The 19,478-nt window shown below is 54.3% G+C and overlaps 1 protein-coding gene across 1 annotated transcript; it reads right to left on the bottom strand.

The window, feature by feature from the left end:
• Positions 1-317: 317 nt before the first annotated feature.
• On the bottom strand, positions 318-18,415 carry GDF6 (growth differentiation factor 6). Its single transcript, XM_012772814.2, has 2 exons — positions 17,886-18,415; positions 318-3,165 (listed from the first exon to the last, which is right to left on the bottom strand). The coding sequence occupies exons 1-2, from the start codon at positions 18,301-18,303 to the stop codon at positions 2,204-2,206; spliced, it is 1,380 nt and encodes a 459-aa protein (XP_012628268.2). The 5' UTR covers positions 18,304-18,415; the 3' UTR covers positions 318-2,203.
• Between the last annotated feature and the right edge of the window lie 1,063 nt (positions 18,416-19,478).

The following is a 19,478-nucleotide window of genomic DNA, read 5'->3' as shown; positions in this document are numbered from 1 at the left end:
ATTCCTTGAGAAAATGATTTTTCAAAGTAGATCCATATAAACCAGGCTGAGTTATTAAGGAGAAAAATGAGTTTAATAATATAATATTAGATTGGATACCATCCAGGAAAGGTGTACTGTAAAAAATGTTTGGTATATTAGTTGACCTCCCGTAACTTTAGTGTTGTAAATACTTGTATTATAGTGAGGTAGACAGTTAAAAAAAAAAAAAAACTCTCCATTAGACAGACTTAAAATTTTGTAATAATATTTAAGAAAATGATAACATTATGAAAGAATGAAATATCTGATTAATGCTTAACTTTGTACAACTCGAATATAAACTTTAAAAATATTAGAAATTATAACATTTGAGTGCATATAACGTTTTGTACATTAAGATGAATTGCATGCTGTCCATTTCCTCTTTGCACTTTCAGTCACCTTAAATAAACAAATATATACAGCCTTAACAGAACAACAGTGCATCCAAAGCAAATGTGCATTTTAAATTATTTTTCCTGGCCAAGTCTTTTTTTTTTTTTTACTTAGCTTTTTATATTAGCATTTATCATTCCCACTCTTTCTTTGACAGTTTGTAGTTCTCTGAACCAAACAAGCAACAGGTTTAGATTGGGAGAGAGCAAAACCATGTAGGAAAAACCAAAACTTTTTTTAATCGTTGGTACAAGTTCCCTTGATGAAACCATTTCATGGTCAAAAATGAGGAGGAAGCTAACTTCAAAGGGCCTACGCATGGGCAATGATGGAAAATAATACTGGTGCAGGCTGGGAATGGGTGTTTCAATTTCGCTGTGTGCTCTCTCCTGCTTCCTTCCGGGAGATGAATCCCACCCCTGCCTCCTTCCTTACTGCCAGTTCCCCATCTCCCACCCCAAGCTCAATGTAACACTTGGCTCTTTTCACAGTTTCTCATTACTAAGCTTTAAAAACATTGCCTAACTGGTAATTACAATCTGAAACAATTCTTTTGGGGGAGCCCTGGGCTATTGCTGGCTGGTAATCTTTCAGGAATGTCAGAGAGAGGGGAGGGAACATAGATTTTACAGAAACTTCAGAGACAGGGTCTCCTGTCCCCTTTCATCCTTCCCTTCCCTCTCCTGGCCTGTCCCTGATCCCCATCCTGCAGTGGGACTCACCTTCTCCCCTCCCGATGTGGCTCTTTGGACTTCTTGGGTCCTGCTCTCCTGCTCTGAACCTTTTACCTTAATTGTATTGTTCCCATCCCTACCTCTATTTTTTTTTTTTTTGACTAGGAAATCACCTTCCCCTTAGAAGGGGATTCTGAATTTTGGCAAATTCTGTTGAAAGGAATCAATTACAGTTATCGGCAAGGGCATTGGGGTGGGCCATCTCCAGCCTGGAGGAAGGCACCTCTGTGTCAGCCCAAGTCAGAGGCAGGCCTTGTGGTTTCGCATTATCCTTCAGGGGGTTCCATTTGGAGTAATTCTTGTCATTCCATCCATACCAGCTCCCCTTTCCCCCACCAGAAAAAAAGCAACAATAAAGGCATGGACCTGAGCCCTGGGCAGTGAGATGGAGGTTGCCCGTGGTCGGTGCTGGAAGAGGCCAGGGCGGAGCTGGTAAACTCTCAGGAGTACACAAGCCGGTGAGAAGCACACGCCTGAGCCCACCTCTCTCAAAGCTCTTCTAAATGCAGGACCCTTCCTGAATTTCCTATTCCTTTCTCCCATTCCTCTGTCTAACACTTTCTGCTTGGGAGGTCACAAGATATGGGCTATGTTATGGCCAGAAGGACCCCACCTTCTTTACACAGGTAGAAAACAACCAAACCAAGATGTGGTCAAAGGTGATTCGTCCCACACTGTTTCCCTTTTTAAACTATTATTTCTTTCAATCCATGGAGCAGTTGAGAAACAGGTATGCGTCTCCCCTCCCCGCCACCTCCTATCAAAACCTGTTAGACACACAAGGAAATCCAAAGCCACAATAATAAAGAAAAAAACGAAAGAAATCCTCCTTGGCTTGTTTTTCCAGGGTGGCCAGGCAAGGTGTGAAAATCCGTACTCCCTCTGGGCTGGCAGGTGGAAGGTTCTGGGAAGGCTGCACTCCCTCTTCCCGCACCGCTCTCACGTCCGGGCTGTTCCCTCACCCTCAGCCTCCCCCAAGGCCTGCTTCCTCCTCCGCCTCTCTGCAGCCGGGCCTCCCTGCGGTCCGGGCCCAGGCGGCGGGAAAGGCGCCGCTACCTGCAGCCGCAGGACTCCACCACCATGTCCTCGTACTGCTTGTAGACCACGTTATTGCCCGCGTCGATGTACAGGATGCTGATGGGAGTCAATTTGGTGGGCACGCAGCAGCTGGGCGGGGTGGAGCCGGGGTCCATGGAGTTCATCAGCGTCTGGATGATGGCGTGGTTGGTGGGCTCCAGGTGCGAGCGCAGCGGGAAGTCGCACACGCCCTCACAGTGATAGGCCTCGTACTCCAGGGGCGCGATAATCCAGTCGTCCCAGCCCAGCTCCTTGAAGTTCACGTGCAGGGGCTTCTTGCTGCAGCGCAGCCTCGACTTCTTGCCGTGCCGCTTGCCGTGCCGGCTGGCGAAGGCCGTGCGCCGCCGCCGCCGGCCGGACGAGGGCAGCCAAGGCCCGGCGTCCGGGGCGCCCGACGGCGGCGGCCACGACCCCTCGGCGCCCGCACCCGGGCCCGCAGCCTCGGCGGAGCCCAGCTGCTCGCGCACCTCGGCGAACAGGTTCTTGCGCTGGGACCTGGTGAACACCACGAGCAGGGCGCGCTCCTGCGGGGGCCGCACCCGCCGGCCGAAGCCCACACTCCGCAGGTCCGGGGCCAGCGGCTGCTGGGGGCCCCGCGCGCGCGCCTCGGCCTCCGCGGCGTCCGGCTCGCCCCACGCGGCCCGCAGCTCCAAGCACAGCTGCTTCCAGGGCTGGCGGCGCAGGCCCTGCCACACGTCGAAGACTTCCCAGCCGGCCGTGGGCGCCCCCTGCGGGTCCAGGGTCCGCGCGTCCAGCAGCAGGGGCGGCAGGCAGGAGAAGAGCTGCACGCGGAGCGGCCCGGCCGCGGGCCCCCAGGGCGCTGCCGGCGCCTGGCGAAAGAGCCGCAGCTCCGCGCCCACCAGCTCTTCTTTGTCTGAGAGCGTGGACACATCAAACAAATACTTCTGTCTCCGGAGAGGAGTGTGCGAGAGATCGTCTGCGAGATAAAAAATAATTACAGTCAGTTTCACTTAAGGGGGAGATCAGCCCGGTGCTCTCCGGCCGCCCCCGGGAGGAAAAGGGCGGGGAGCGGGCCAGGCCGGCCGGGGAGCCCTGCTCGGCCGGCCCGGGGCCTGGCCACCCCGGCTTGCCGTCGGGCTGGAGCGCGGCGCGGGGAGGGCGCACCAGGCAGGCCCCCTCCTCCCGGGGCGGAAGCCGGTGGCTGCTGGCGAGGCAGCCGCGGTGGCGGCCTCCGGGTTTCCCCCCCAAGAGGCTGCGTAACCGCTAATGTGCCCTTTGTGGTCGCGAGCCTGGGCCGCGCTTCCCCTAGACTCCTCTAGGCTGGCCCGCTCTCATCAGTCACGTCTCAAATGTCACCTCCTCCAAGAGGCCATCCCCGACCACCCCGATCTGAAGTAGCCCCTCTCGGTCGCTGTTTCCGAGGACCCTGGCTTACTATCCAGCCGGCACTTAGAGTTATCTACCATTGCCCGGTGTCTATGTGTCTCCTTAGGGGTCTGTTTTTCCCAGCAGCACTCCGCCCCGCCTCCACCAGCCCCTGGGAGCTAAGACGACGTCATTGTCCCGGACCCCTGCACCTGGAGCTGTGCCTGACCCAGAGTGCGCGCCAGCCAGTGAGTGAGAAACTTCCACAGCAGCGAGTCTCCGTCTGGCTGCCCACCAGCACCGGCCGGAGACCTTCACAACCACCAGCGCCCAGTGCCAGGGCTGGCTACAGCCAATTGAATCGATAGCAACACAGGGCATGGGGGTTTTGTTTGTTGTTAGGGTTTTTTGTCTGTTTTTTCTAAACTCCAAGATGATTTAAAGGTGCAGTTCTACTTTAGACCCACTAGTCTTGGGGAAACATTGTTGCCCATCAGGCGGTTTGCTAAGGCATTTAGGCCCAACACGGTGCAGACAGAATGAAGAGCTGCTAAGTGATTTTATTTCTTTATTTATTCGTTCGTTCACCAATCATTTAACAAGAAACAAAGGAGCGCTGAGGCTTTCAGGAGTATGGGAGGGGACAGCAAATGAACAAACAGGAATACCAGGCATCTATCCATTGAGAAGATCCTGCAGTCAATGAGAAATAAGCATACCTGGAAGGAGACCTCAGCCGGGGACACTTGGGCACACACGCACACACACACACAGTGACATTCCCCCATCCCTGCCCCCACCACGCAATCTAAAATTCTCTTGCTTTGCAACTAATCCTGAAGATGAATTTTTTGGTTGCAAGTGAGAAAAAGAAATTTAGGAGACATGGAGGGGATAGCAGTCTCTTAAAATCCAAGGCAAATTCTTCAGAACCAAGGCAAAACTGGGCTTCTTTTTTTACACATTTGTGCACGAAGCCAATTCCACTTCGGTGTGCAAGGCGGAAAGCTAACCAGATTTTCCTGGGCTGCCTTCCCATAAAATATTTACAACCCAGCAAATACAAAAATCCCCAAAGCCCCCAGCTTTCCCCAGAAGCTAGTAAAGTTTGGGTCGATTTCAATAGTAAAAGTGTCACTGGGTCCCTCCTGCGACCCTCACTGCCAGTCCAGATGTAGCCCCGGGGCACTGGCTCTGGAGCCTCAGCCATGCCTAGTTTGCACTCAGGGCTGACCGCAGGGCCGGCTGCCTCACTCTCACACACATGCCCCAACCTGAGATGGAGTGTGGGAAGGGTGAGAGAGGTGAAAAGGGAAAAGCTGCTGGAGGCAGTTGATTTATGGAAGTCAAGACCTTCAAACCAACCAGGGTCACATTAAAATCAAGGGAAATTCAGCACACTTTCTTCTCCTTCTTTAAAGAAACCTGTGTCTGACAGTGCTTAGCCACCGCCCAGATCTCTGGACCTATTGCCTTAGGATACACTTTCCTACCTCTCTCCCCAAACCAGGGGTGTGATGAGAGGAATAAACCTAAGGCACTTGCTGCACTAGCTAAGTGGTGTGAGGGCTGACATGTTTCTAATCTTTATCCACATGCACAGAACAGTGCTGTAAGGTAAGTACTCATATTGTTCCCATTTTACAGACGGGAAAACCAAGTCTCGGAGAAATTGAGTTAATTACCAAAAGTCACACAGCTAGTAGGTGGTAAGGGTGAGATCCATCCTTAAGTCTATTTAATTCTGGAGTTGGAGCATTTAGCCCCTAATCCAACTGGAGTCTCAAAGCAATCAGGAGTGGCCAGGGAAGGGGGGTTCAATCCAAACTGTCTTTGCAGGCCTTGCTAGGAATAAAACCTGCACTCCCTTAGGAAATCATTTCCATGTCTTATTACATAATTCTCAAGATGATTTGCCACTGGCTGGAGAGCATTAGGCAGGTGTAAAGAATAGTGATTTCTTTATTTCTCTCTCATGCAATATAGGGAAATCAACCTGCTTTTGTTTTCACTTTTTTTTTAAGTGTGAGCTAATAAATGGTTAGTCTGCATAGCTGAAACTGAGGCAAGCAGCTGTAGAGAGAGGTCTCTACTGATTTTGCAGCCTTAAGATTTCTGTTCATCTTTCTAGCAAAACCAATGCAACTCTACCCTTTCCAGGTCTCAGGGCAAAAGTAGAAATGGGGGCTTTGGCTTCCATCCTGCTCCCTTCTCTAACCACAACAGCTCCAGCCCACACTTCAAGGGGCCCCACCTGCTTGCATGTGGACACCGCAGCAGCTAACCAATCCAAGTGTTCCGGTCCTACAGGTGCACACATCCGTGCTGTGATCCACTCTTGGGAGGAAAGACCAGATGAAGAAGTGCCCAGGCCCCAGAAGTGGGTTCAGGGATATTTGGACAAGAATCCTGTGGCCCAGGTACCTGGAACTTGGACTAGAATAGTGATTTGCAAGGCCACAAAACGTGCAGTGGTCCTTAAATCTGCATCATCAGCATCACATAGGAACATGCTAGAAATGCAAATTCTCTCCAGCCTCAGAGGTTTGTGGTATGGCCCAGAGTTTGTATTTCCAGTAAGCTCCCAGGTGATGCTGATTCTGCTAGTCCAGGGAATCACACTTTGAGAACCACTGGTCTAGGTGGGCTTATCCCCTAGTTTCTTTGGATTTCCCATTCTAGTAGGGAGAGGCAAGATTTGAGAAGGGACAAAACAAGGCTCCCCAAAGCACAGGGCCCAGGGAAGGATCTAAGGTAGTATTCACCAGAACCAAGTCGTTGACTCTTCAAGCTCCTTCCTGGCCACCCTCCTTAGGAAGACAATCTCACATTTTTTTTTTTTTTTTACCCTTTCAGCTACATGTTCTTTTGTTGGGTCTCCAGAACCTCTAACCCTTAAACATAGAGTCCAAGAAGGCTGCTCTGTGCAGGTCCCCTGCGGACCACATTCCCCACCTGTCTAAACCTGCTCTGGAGCCATGCATCACAGAAATAGCCCAGAGGAGGCATGCGACCTGGAGAGTGGATACACCACCATGTGACCCTCAGACCCTTCCCTGCTGACCTGGCATCGCAGAGCCTGGCGCAGCTGCCACAAGCCAACTGTAGGCAAAAAGCCAACACTTCACGCTCCCTTCCACAAGCCTCTTTTCTCATTAAGTCCTGTATAAATGAGGAGTGATGTCATCAAATGACCCTCTGCCATCCCCTTGACTAGAAACTTGCACTTTTCATTTCAAAATGTTTGTGGCACTTTGTTACATACTGGAAGTGAATTCTATGCTTTGGGCCCTTAAATTGAAATTGATCAGTACGTCACGGGAGCTTTTTATTTTGGCTTTTAATTTGCATCAACCCTGATTTGTTGCAGCTTAGCTCACACCTCGGTTAACTCAGTGTTTGCTGACCATTAGACATGTAAACCTTTCATGTTACAATTGCTGCATTTGTGCTTATCCTTTTCCCCTGGTAAGTTGGTAGAGCAAGGAGGGAGAGGAGAGAGAGAGAAGGAAGGAACAAACCATTGACCTATTTGAAGAAAATCCTTAACTAGGTCAGCAAATTGCAAAAGGCTGAGAACACCGCATACATACATTTCTGGTGCAGAATTTGCATAAATAAATAAATAAATAAATGAATAAGGAGGAGAGATGTTGGTCAAAGGGCACAAAGTTCCAGCTAGGGTGAATATAAGTTAAAAAGACAAAAAAAATAAAAATAAAAAGCAAGTAAGGGAATGAGAAAAAGATTTAATTACTTGCAAGGTAGGTACCATTGCACCCATTTCAAATGAGGAAACTAGTTTCAAAAGGTAAAGGCATCAGTCCGGGATGAGTGAAGTTGGAGGAAGGAGAGAACCCAACACCAGAGGTGAAAGGAAAAGGTTCCCTCAGCGTCAAATACCTTATGCCCGGGATCTTGAGCCCGAGGAGGGCGGCCTGAGGGGGCGACAAGCAGCGGCAGGATTCGTGCCCCGCCCCGTCGCCCCTGGGAGGGCTGCTCCCCCGCACCGGTCTGTAGAGGGTTTCGGAAAACCGAAAACCGAAACTTCTTTGGGGGCAGGAACCATCCCCCAACCAAACACACACACACACACACACACACACACACACTGCATTTTCCCAAGATATCTCTGAGATATATATACTTAGCTCAAGAAGTCCCTCTTGGGGGTCCTAGTTGGGTTTTCCCCGCACTCTCGGCGTGTGCACCTGTGACTCCAGCTCTCCAGACATACGGGGCTCTACGTGCCACAGACTCTGGGCTCCCCGACGCTGGGCTCCCCGACGCTCCTTCGCACGCCTGCGGCTCCCATCCCCTGAGTTCACAGTGACACGTACTGCTATTGGGCAGGTGTCTGGCCGGGATCTGGCCGATCCCCACCAGCCTTCTTCAGCGGCTCCGCCACGCCTTCCACTCGCGTCCTCCGGAGGCACAGGCCCTGCGACTAGGCGACTGCTCAGAAAGCCGGAGGAGACCCGGGCTTTCCGACCTCCACCTTCTAAGCAAGGATGGGGGTGCAGGGATAATCACCCAATTAGCAAGGGAAACTCTAGCTGTCTTTGCAACTAAGGCTTTACCCCACCTCAGCATTTCCCCCCACCACCCCAAATGAGCCACCTGCTGCTGGCTCATTTCAGAGCCAGCAGCAGCATTCAATGCCTAAGGGGCACTGCCTTTGCGCCAGGCACGTGCTGAGAGCATTGATGGCCGCTCTCACTGTATCCTCACCGCTAGCGTGCAAGGTCGGTCCTACTGTTATACTCATTTCTAGATGAGGAAACTGGGGCTCTAAAAGGTATCTTAACTTGCCCATTGTCTTGCAACTAGTAAGGGAGAGGCTTTGAAGATCTTAATTCCAAGTGCAGGGTGGGGAGTGGGGGTTGGGAGGTGGGGGATGGGGGTGCCAGTCCTGCTGCCATGCCCCTCTAGTAGGGTCCTGTTTGGGCAGTGGCTTAAGAGGGAGCCATGAAACAGGACACACATTCTTCATCAGTGTCACAACACAAGGTGGGCTGGGTTCCCACAGAATCCCACCCCCTCTTTCTTTACTAGGAAAAGACCTCCAAGCTCTGACTTTATGGCTGGGTTTGGAGTCATTTCTCACCTAGGTCTCTCAGCTTCAGCACTGCCCTGAGGTTCCCACATCCACCAGGTTGGAAATAGAGCCAGGTGTACCTGGTGAATAAAAATCAGCCACCAGCCCTTCCCCCTGGAGTGTGAAGGCCTCCCCAGGAAATCTGTGCTCCAATATTTAGTGTCTCCTGGACACTGGAATACAGTGATCTCCTGGGGACCTGCCAAGGATGTACTCCCCTGAGGCAGGCCCCTGTTGAGATGTCAGCCTTGCAAACTGCTGCAGCTCAGAGAGGCCATCCACACAAGTCACCCTCTCTAGGGGCACTCGTGCTTTACTACCCAGCATAATAACTGCAAGAGAAGCGCTGGTGTAGCATTTACCATGTGTTGGGCACAATCTAAATTCTTAAGTTGTGATAACTCATTTAATTCTCAGAACCACCTCTGAAAAAGGTATCACTATAAACTAGGGCACAGAGAGCTTAAGAGTAACTTGCCCAACATAGCGGTAGAGTTGGAAATCTGGCTCAGTATCTGTGCCACCTCTATTAGACATCCCAGTCCGGATCTCTGTGCCTGGTAGGAACACTGAGAAACACTTCCATGCTGCCCATGCCTGGAGGGAGGGCATGCATCCCTGGTCTCCAAGAGTCACTCACTTCAGCAGAACTTTGGCAGCCACTCCAGCAGCAGAACAGAAGGAATGCCAACAACTGGACTTTTGAAAGAGGACTTAAGAGGAAACTTACCAGGGCCACTGAGAGGAGCAAATGAGATAAGGTGTGGGAAAGACTTCTGAAGATGGTATGCAAATGTCAGTTACTACTGGCAATATGGAATTTAGAATCTAAGAGACATAAATGTGAATCCTGATCTGTGATCTAGTGGCTGGGTGACTTTGGGTAGAGTGGGTCACATGATCTCTCCCAGCCTCATATGCCTCATCTATAAAATGGGAGAACCACCGCTACCTTGCAGGGTCATTGTAAAGACCAGAGTCAAGGCACCCAGGGCTGTGCAAGGCACATGGAAACCCCCAAGGAATGCAGCCAATATTATTATAACTACCTACATCCTGGTAGAAGAAGGTGTCCTTGCCTTCCTCTTGGCCTCCTTTCAGGAGACATGAGCCAGATCTCTCTACAAGATTTCCAGAAGTGAGTGGAGGAAAGGTGTGGGCAGCAGGGTGAAGCAGGGGCTTCCAGCTCCTGCTTATCTGAGGCCAAGCAAAGGTCAAGGCTCTTAGGGGTTGCAGCCTCACCCCCTCCCTGGGATTCTCCTTAGTCCTGGGAGGCCATATCACATTTTCCTCCCACCAATCCCAGGTGAACAGATGGCCTTCACCCCAACTTCATCAGAGACTGAACCTCTTCTTGAGGTTTCCTCTTCTGCAAGGTCAGGGCCAGTGTTGGCCCACATGCTAACCTATATGATTCCCTGGCAGCTCGGTGCAGCCCTCGGAGGCCTGGGGATTAGTTTCTTTCATCCCTTAGGTGTACTTTTGTGGGGCACAATCTGTGCACAGTCCGTGGTGAGGATAGGAAGGCCCATGTTCCCAATCTTTACTTGGCAAATGGCCACACGCATTGGGAAGATGGCAATGAATCACTCCTTGGGCTGCAGCCCAAGGCTGGGCTCGTGACACCTGTCAGCTGAGAAGGTATTCTCCATGGTCTGTCAGTTTGGCCCCTGACACACACTCACCCGACCCAGCTTCCCTTGGGTCTCTTGGCTTCCCCAGTGCCTTCTCCAATAGCTTATCTTGCATTTCTCAGCCTCTTTTCTCCTTCCAAAGACCAGCTGGTGGAAGGCAAGTCCTCCACGCAGTCTTGGAGAGGCTTTTCCACACTCTCTCAGGCCTGCAGACCAGTGCCCTCCTTTTCACAACGAGCCTGGGCCTTGTGGACCCTGCGAGCTAAGCGAGTCTGGTGGCCTGCCCGGATCCCGCAGAGAAATCTCCGTGTCCGCAAAGCAAATTCTGACTCAACATGAGGAAAATGAGCGAGCCTGGGAGAAAGGAAGGGAAGGAGAACCTCCATTCCCACCCGATTGAAAACAACTTCTGAGTGCGCCCTCGCTTTGGGACCTCAGCGCGGCCTTTAACTGCAGTAACTTCAACCCCGAGGGTGAAGATTTCTGGAGGGCACCTCCAACAAGATCTCAAAGGCGCTTCAGGGGGACTCCTTTTGTCTCTATAGTCTGAAACGGATTAATTTACAAAGTTTCCATGAATTTAGTCGGAAACCCTGGTGCGCTCTCTTGAAGGACCAGAGGGCCAGAGAGGCAAAGCCAAAATCAAGGACAAATCACCCCGGCGTCTCTCTTTTCACAGCGGTTCCACTCTGGGGTCCAGACCACAGTGGCTCAAATCTTAACCTGACATCACTGTGGATGAAACCCAAACTGAAGCTTGGTACTGTCCCTGCGCACTGGACCCTCCCTCCCCGTCTCTCCGCGGTGCGGGAGGGAGCAGCCAGCGCCCGGGATCCCGCTGGTCGCAGACCTTCCCCTGGGGGCCCGAGTGCAGCGCCGGACAAGGTTGATTTGCTGGGGGCTTTTCCAGCACTGCCGACCAGTAGGTCACCCGAGAGCCCAGAGGCACGACACAGGCTCTCTAGGAAGGCCGCGGGGAGGGGAGGGACGAATCGTGCAGCCGCCATCGGGGCTGGAACATGATCCGGCAGCTTGGCCTGAGAGCTTAGAGATCAAAAGTAGAAGGAAAGGTGCCCACTTGATGCGGTTTTCCCCTTCCCGACAAGTTCTGAGGCTGCAAGTGGCGGAAGGGGTCCAAATTGGCGGGTGGTCATGGGCAGGCTATTGGACTCCCAGCACCCAGGTGACCTGCGCAGGAGAAATCGCTGTGATATTTCTTTAAAGTGCTGGGCCGGGGGCAGCCTGTGAAGAAGAGATGGCCACAATCCCGCTTCGCTGAGTCTGCTTTGGTCTAACTTCCGAAACAACGCGTCAAAATGGGAGTCTTGGGCTCTGTTCTAGCCTAGCGTCGTTCACTTTCCCTCTCCACTGCGCATCGGAGCGGCAGTGGGCTGGAAAGTGGAATCTGGGCTGGACCAATTTGCCTGGAAGCAGGGTTTGTAAAGCAGGCGCACGGATTCCTCTTGGCCCCCACGTTATTTAGGGATGCCCCTGCCCCCCACTAAAGCCAGCCCCGTGAGCCGCTCCAGTTCCCGCCCTCTGCTCCTCTCCCCAGGCTAAGTCCCATCTTGGGCCAGAGGCCCGCCCCTCGACAGTCTTGCACGCCCACTATCGGGTCCCTAAACCGTGCCCCGCCCCCAGGCGCCTGGGCCACTAGCTGCGCCGCGCGCCGGTCCGTAGGAACGCGGTCCAGCGCGGCCCGCAGCCCGCCTGCTCCCGGCTCCTGCAGTCCCTCTCCCCAAGCCACCCAGTCCTCAGCCTCCAGCAGTGCTAACCGACTGCCCAGGAAGGCAGAGAACGGCAACCCTGGAACCCATTAGGCCAACGAGGACCTATTTAATTCCTGTAAACAGGAGATACTATTTAACCGACTTTGAGCTTAAAAGTAAACAGCCAGGGCTGGGAAGGCGGAGTGGGGAGGGGTGGGGGGAGCGACGGGATGGCGCGGTGGGTCCACAGTCCTGCACTCCACACCTCAAGGGCTTGGCTGGATTCTGTCCCCTGGTCCAAAGAGCGTCGTTTGACCCGGGTTATTCAATACCTGAAGGGTTATCGAACTAAAGCCTTTCACTTTACTCAAAAGCCCCCAGGGATTATTGTTGATTTGCTCCGGCTTGTTTGATGCACGCAGTAGTCCTGGCAGGAAACAAAAGTTCTCGTTCTGCTGTATTTCTATCACACCATCTTCCCCCACCTCTCCATCCTATTCCCTTCTTCCCCCTACCCCCGCCGTCCCTAAAAGACGTCACCACTTTCGAGGAGGTGTGCAAGAACCCCCAGAACACAGCTGGAGAAAATAGGTTGCACTAGGGCCTCCAATGCAGCGCCCTGCGTTCCCCACGGGTTCACGCGACACCATCCTCTCTGATAGGAAAGAGGAGCTTTGATGTCCGGATTCAGTTTGGGACCGAGGAGAAGTGAGATTCGCAAGGCCTGTTGTGATCTTTGACTTGGATGCCTTTTTATTAAAAATGTGCAGAAACCACAAAGATGTTTGAGCACGTTTTTTTATCCCCTCTCCCACCAGCAAATCCACCACGCAAACTCCCAGAGGCCTGAAAGCCTCCCGCGTTGGGGAAAGCGCTGTGTCCCTCTCAGACTAGCTTTCCTTGCCAAGAAAAGTCGCCAAGAATCCCTGCGCAACCTGCTCTCTCTCTCTGCAGAAGATGCTAGGTGTTCTTAGCTTCTTGCTTTTCACTGCAAGGCAGATCTTAAGGCCTTCGGGATCGGGATGACAATCACTGATATTTAATAACAAGCCAATGGCTAAGGGGTTGATTTGTGGCCTTAAACATGTTTTAATTATTGCAACCAGAAGAGCAAGACAAACTGCTGGCTTAAAACTTCTCTTCCCCTACCCCAGGGCTTTTTCCAGGTTGACCAGGCTGGAGGAGGACCCTGAACGTGAACTGTGGAGCAAACTCTGAGCCCTCGCTCCTGCAGGCGCTCCCTCGCGCGCACACACTTGAACGCTAAGCGAGCCTTTTCCAAGGCTGTTCCCTCTTTCCGGGGAAATAAAGCCTAGATTGGAACCTTCTGCCCGGCTTCCTCATTTGGCCGTCTGGTCTGCATTAGTGTTTTTATAAGGGACTCAAACAAATCGAATACAAGGTCACCAAATAATTAACAGTTGTGAATTCCCTCCGTCCCCATTAAAATACTTCCCTGCTTATATTTCATTTTCCGTTTGCCAAAGACAACAGGGTCCTGGGCAAAAGCACCGCCGCGTTGATTACACCACTCTGCAGCTCAGGTCCACCCAGAAACCCGCTGTTTTGCATAAACATGACGTACCAGATGAACTTCAATCGCGAGGGAACCTTGGAACTCTTCAAATGCCCTCCCCGCAGCGGGGCCATCCCCAGAATTGTCCTGCTCTGCCCTCTGATAATCGCGACCCAGAAGGTAAACGGAGAAGCCAACAAACAATTGGTGGCAAACTATCCTTAGAGTTATTTCTAGGGTATCAAGTTCCTCAAGGATGTTCCGATCTCGTTTGGGTTTTTATCTGTTCCTCACCACCCTCTTTCTGAGAGTGCTATTGTACAAAACATATTAAAGGGTACTCTTATGTCAAAGCCATCTGGAAACCTAACTCACAGCAATAGTCTTAGACTCATTTTGGTTCTCTCATCCTTGAGAGTTGTGTTTTTGGCCCCTGGTTAGAATTATGTGGCTCTTTCACTACATAAACGGAAAGTCTGAGTTCCTCTCCCTAACACACATTCTCTGTCCCCTACCTTCCTCCATCCCTCCCTCCCACCCCCCTATCTCTCAGTCCTGTTGAATTCATAGAAATTCTAATTGTCTGCCTTTTCCAGGCCCCAGGGTTGGGGGCCCAGGGTCCCAGGTACTAGTGGCCTTTTAATGAGTTATTTCATGAGCTAACCCAAACTTCACTGTATCCACCCTCGTCCATTCTGATCCCATGACTGCATCAACCCACATGCACACACTTTCTCATCATAATGGATCCAAAAGCATTTTAAAAGTACAATATAGGGGCATTTCGAAGATCAGGGGATAACATGGTTTGCGCCTCTGCAAAAACAAGCACAGGAGGCACAGCACAAATTCAGATTCTTAAATCCAAAGTTCAACTCAAACTCCTAACTGGGTCTTAGAAAGTTACAGAGGAATATTAGACTGGGGGAAAGAAACTCTCAATTATTTGACTTCTGCTTCTGGCCACCATCCATTAGAAACCTCCTCCCCCCTTTCCCTACCTAAATAGTGCCTTAGTTAAGCAGGGTCTGTCATTTAAATGAGCTTCACCTCTCACTAGCTGTGTGACCTTGAGCAACTTGCTTAACCCCTCTGTCTTCATTAATTCACCTATAAAAAGAACTGATTATAGCACTTTCCCCAGAAGTGGTTGTGAGAATTAAATGAGATAATTCATGCAACAAATTTTAGTGCAGTACTTGGCACAGCAAATGTTCACTACATCTTGGTTATTATTATTACCCCTACATATCTGGAGAGCAAACAGAAAGGAGGGGCATATTAAAAAGAAAAAAAAAAACAAACTTGCCATCAAGTCTCATGGTGGCAGGGGTTTGGGTAGTACAGAATTTGCTTTCTTCGTAGACTTAAAGCACCCTTCATTTACTCTGGGCGTAGTTTATCCCTGCTCTCCCATTCTCAACCAAGGGCTTCAGGTGTGACTCCTGAGGTTCCCCGGGTGGAGAAGGCTCTTTATTTTTAAACAAATATTGTACATGAGTAAGTCGCTCATGCCTCGTGAACCGGCTTCAGGGTCCCTTGGTTTTCTTTGCTCCTCCCGTTAAGGGACCCCTGGCTCCTCCGAGCCACGCCTGCCCCGCTCGACGGCGATTTAAACGTCCCCCAGGCAAGGCGCCAAGTGAGCGCGGCGGGCCCAGCTCTAGGCAGGCCGCTGCTCTTGCCTCTCAGCCAGGCCGTCCATGGGTTGGGGGAGGGGATGTTGGGGGGTTTGGCGCGGTTGAAAGCCCCACGTGAGAGGGGCGGAAGTCCTCGCCAGGAGCCGGGATGCGCGGCTGGCGGGTCCCTTCCATCACGGGAGACGAGACACCGTTTGATGTGTTATGACATGAACCCTCAATTAGATCGCTGAGTTGAAACACTCCAATCAGGGGCCCGATGCTAAGCAAGCCCCGGAAGGTCCAGCCCGAGGTCACCGCCGGTGACACATCAAATCAAAATCAGTGAGAGGGAAAGTGAGGCTTTCCCTTTATCAAGCTGGGGCTGCAGCCAGCTACGCACCCCCTCCGCTGCGCCCCCCTCCCGCCCGTGCTCCGCACTCCTTTGCCCCCGCGCGGCGTGCGACCAGCCGCACCGCCTTCCCAGTCAACCAACCGCCTTTCTTCGCGGAGGAGACCCGGCCTTTGAAGCTGCGGTCCCGGTCATCCCGCCGCGTCCCGTCCCGCCGTGGACCTGTCGCATCCCCAGCCCTCCACGGCGTTCCGGGGTTGAAGCCGGACGTCTGGATGTCAGTCCGGCCGGTCTGGAGACGTTGTCACGGGAACAGAGGGCCCCCAGCCCGGGTACACAGCCAATCCCTCCTCCACGTCTGGCGTACGGGGCTCACAGTGCAGCGCCCGCTGGGGGGGGGCGGGGGTGAGGCTTGCAGGACAAGCAAGGGCGAAGCGAGCTCGCGTCTGCGCGGTATTTGGGATTCCCAGAGATCTCCCAGCTCTTGCCTGAATGCAGCAGGCTTCCCAACGACTCCGCGGAACAGCCCGCAGGGTCCCTCGGTCCAGTGCCAGACTCACTGGGCGCTGCGAACCAGTCAGGGTGCCTGCTTGGGGGAGGGGAGGAGATTCTTGCCGCTTCCCTCCTGGGGAAAGAGAATGTGAGCCAAGCCCGCCAGCCTAGGCCTCTGGGACTCTTCTCTTGAGCAAAGGCCCCTTGAATAGTTTTCTCTGAGCTTCCTTAGCCTCTCCTTCGGCAAGGGTAATAGAGAAGGTGGGCGATTAACAGAGGACTTGGAGAGAGACAGACGGCCGTGGCTGGGCAGGGTGGGAGGAGGGGAAGGGGGTTGGCAAGCTGCGCTGGCAGCCCGGAGGCCGGGGACCCAGTTGCAGTACAAGGAAGAAGCCACGTGTCTTTGCAAAGGTGACTTTAATAGTCCTAAAATCATCATAAAATACCCGGCGTTAATTTGCTGTCCGGACCTTTCAGCAGCTCATGAACCTCGCTGACCTCGGGCTGCAGCCGCAAACCCGGCGTGGTTTAGAGCAAGGAAGGCGACACCAGTGACAGGCTGGGGACTAGAGCCAGGGCAGAGCCTAGGGCTGAGGGGCCGTTAGCCAGCTCTAAAATGTTAGGAGAACGTGCTAGCACCCAAGGCAGCTCCGGCAAAGCAGCTTCCTCACCCGAGCCCGAGCGCTGAAGGGTTCCTGGGCCACCCCACTTTCACTGATGTGCAAGTGGGAAGACCTGGAACCGGTCAAAGTCCCGGAACTAAGTCTGGAGAGGATGGGGAAGAGGATAGCTGCCCAAATCTCTTTTATCTCCTTCCTTTCTTCTCATCTTCCTCCCTATTCCCCTCCTTTCCTTTTACTCCATTGCCTCCTTCCACATTTCTGTCTCTCCGCTTGAGAAGCCCAGTTTCCGACGCCCGTGGATCCGTCCCCAATTTCTGGGACCAGGGGTAGCTCGAGGCTTTCTTGAGCACTGGCCTCGCGGCGGTCAAGGGGCGCGGGGGTTTCCGCAGACACACGGTATGTTCGCGCTCCGAGGGGACAAGGGGTGGCGTCCCTGGGAGAAGGGCAATGCCGAGGAGCTGAGAAAGGTGGATGGGCACACCCAAGTACCCTTGTGGATTAGGTGCCAACAAACTCCAAAACGTAGCCATCCCTGATCCTGACCTGCCCAGCCAGACGCTGCCGCTGCCTCTGCAGAAACACCCATTGAGGCCTCAGAGCCCCCGGGAGCTGGACGCAAAACAGCCGGAGGGCGCTGCGCACCCGCCAGGCTGACCGTCCCCACACCCGGCCCCACACTCGGCGCGGGGACTAGCGGAGAACCCGTGCGGCGGCTGGACCAGGGCACTGCCAGTCGCTGCTAGCAGACCTGCTCCTCGAACAGCGGGACTAACTCGTGCCGGCTTTTCCCGGAGAGGACCGGAGCTCCGGACTTGCAATGCTCACTCATGCCTCGGGCCCGCCGGGTCTGCCCCAGAAGCTCAGGCCTTGTACCCCGCATCCCGAACAACCTGGGACCCCCGAAGCACGGATTCCATCAGTGCCTGCCCCGAGCCCTCTCCAGCCCGGATCATCTGCCTGCCGCCTCCCGTCCTCCACGTTTCCCCCACCAGCCACCAGATGAGCGGCCACCACCCCGCTTTCTGCAACAGATGAGAGGATGAAGGAAGGAAGGAAGAGGGGGAAAAAGGAAAAGAAGGAAGCTAGAAAGGGAGGATTACAGAGTGGGATAAAACCTGTAGCCGCATTCAGAAACTTACTCCGGCTTGAGAAAAAGCAACTTAAGCAGAGAAAAGGGGAAGTGTCCAGAGCGGGAAGGAAATTCACAAACGCAGCCTCCTGCGGGAGCCGGAGCAGCGCCCTGGCTGCGGAGCTCCAGCAAGAGGACTCCGGCGGTTTCTTTGCCACTTACCTAATCCCCTGTCTACAAAGCTGGTGATCGTATTAGCCGACTTGGAAGACTGGAAAAAGCTGGCATTGATGCCCAGCTTCTCGGCGATGGAGTAAGTCCTGTAGATTGACAGCATGTACTCGTGGGGCACCACGCGCGGACCCCTGCCTGGCGGCTCCTGCGCCTGGCGCTGCTGGGGCGCCTGCCCTTGGGGCTCGTCTTGCGGCCGCGGCTCCTGGCCCTCCGGGGACGCCCGGCTCGCGGCACTCTCTCGCGGCGCCCGCGGCATCTTCCCTTCCTTGCGGCTCCGCATGCCCTTGGTGGAGCCCAGCTCCGCGGACGAGGAGGAGGATGAGATGGACGCCTGCTGGAAACCCGGCAGATCCCAAAGAAAACTAATGAGGAAGACGGCCGAGAGCAGGACCCTGGGAGTATCCATGGCGTGCAAGTGGCTGCGTCTGCCCAAGAGGCGGCGGCGGCGGCGGCGGCGCAGGGCGCGAGGGGCACGGAGAGGCTGGACAGCGGCCGGGGCCCGGCTCCTCGGGCGGACTCGGAGTGCAAGGAGCCGGGTCCCAGCCACACAAACCCCGGCCCTGCCACGCCCCCTCCCGCCCCTCGCCGGGAGGGGAGGGAGGGGAGGGGAAAGAGGGCAGAGGAGGGTTGGGGAGGGTGGGAGGAGAGGCCGGGTGGTGCGGGCAGGAGGTGTGGGGGAGAGGGGCCGCGGTGCGCCCGTGTGGCAGGAAGACGCAGCGCCCCCGCGGGACGCGCGCGGGGTTGCCGGGCGGTGCGCGCAGCGCGGGCCCCGAGCGCTGGCCGGGGGAAGGCGGACGCTGCCGTCCCGTGGCCAGGGAGCACAGGCCAGCCTGCAGAGCCAGGGTACCCCTCGAACCCTCGGAGCCTCCGTCCCTCCGCGGCACCGCGCGGGCTCTAGGTCCTCGCTGGCTGCCTGCACTTTCCTGGGAGCGAGCGGCCGGGAGGAGGGAGGCGGCGCCAGCGGCGCCCCCAAGAGACTGCTCGGAGCAGGCGCCTCTGCACCGGGCTGTGCGCTGGCTCGGGGCGGTGGTACCTTCCCTCCTCGGCCCCAACCGCCCGGCCTGTAGTTCGCCCCCTTCAGGGGCCAGCCCAGAGCCAGAGAAGCCCCGTCGTGGGCCAGGAGCAAGGCCCAGCTCCAAACAGCCCCATTTCCTCGGTGGGGTACTGCTCTCCACAAAAACAGGCGTCTATTCCCGACCCTCGAGGTCAAGCAAAGGCCACGAGTCTTTAGAGTTTGGAGCGATGCTAAAGCTGCTGTGCTCCCCTGCAGGCCCCAGCCTCTCCTCTCGCAGTCCCCAACCTCTTCTGGCGCTGGCTTTAGCCGCTTCACTTCTCCTTGGTCTGCTCCCCGGCTCCTCGTCCCTCTCGCGGCCTGCCCCCGCCTCCACTGCATCCCCATTTTTCCTCTCTCCTTTCCCTCCCGCCTTCAGGACTTCCTCCTTGCCCAAGTTCCTTCTGCATTCCAATCCCTCTTTCCCCAGCCTGCTTTTCTTCTCGAACTGCCCTCCCATCTCTGTCTTCCCACCCTCTCTCTTCCTGGCCTCCCCCCTCCCCTTCCACTGGACCCCTCCCTTTGCAGCT

This window comes from Microcebus murinus, chromosome 7 (assembly GCF_040939455.1).
Source record: "Microcebus murinus isolate Inina chromosome 7, M.murinus_Inina_mat1.0, whole genome shotgun sequence".
Classification (NCBI taxonomy): Eukaryota; Metazoa; Chordata; class Mammalia; order Primates; family Cheirogaleidae; genus Microcebus; species Microcebus murinus.
The sequence above is the reverse complement of the archived record's forward strand: the minus strand, read 5'-3'. Positions and strand labels throughout refer to the sequence as shown.

Excerpts from the sequence above, each read along its gene's own strand:
- GDF6 (XM_012772814.2), bottom strand. The coding sequence starts at position 18,303 with ATGGATACTCCCAGGGTCCTGCTCTCGGCCGTCTTCCTCATTAGTTTT. Across the intron at positions 3,166-17,885 it reads CTTTGTAGACAGGGGATTAG|ACGATCTCTCGCACACTCCT; the intron begins GTAAGTGGCAAA and ends TTTATCTCGCAG.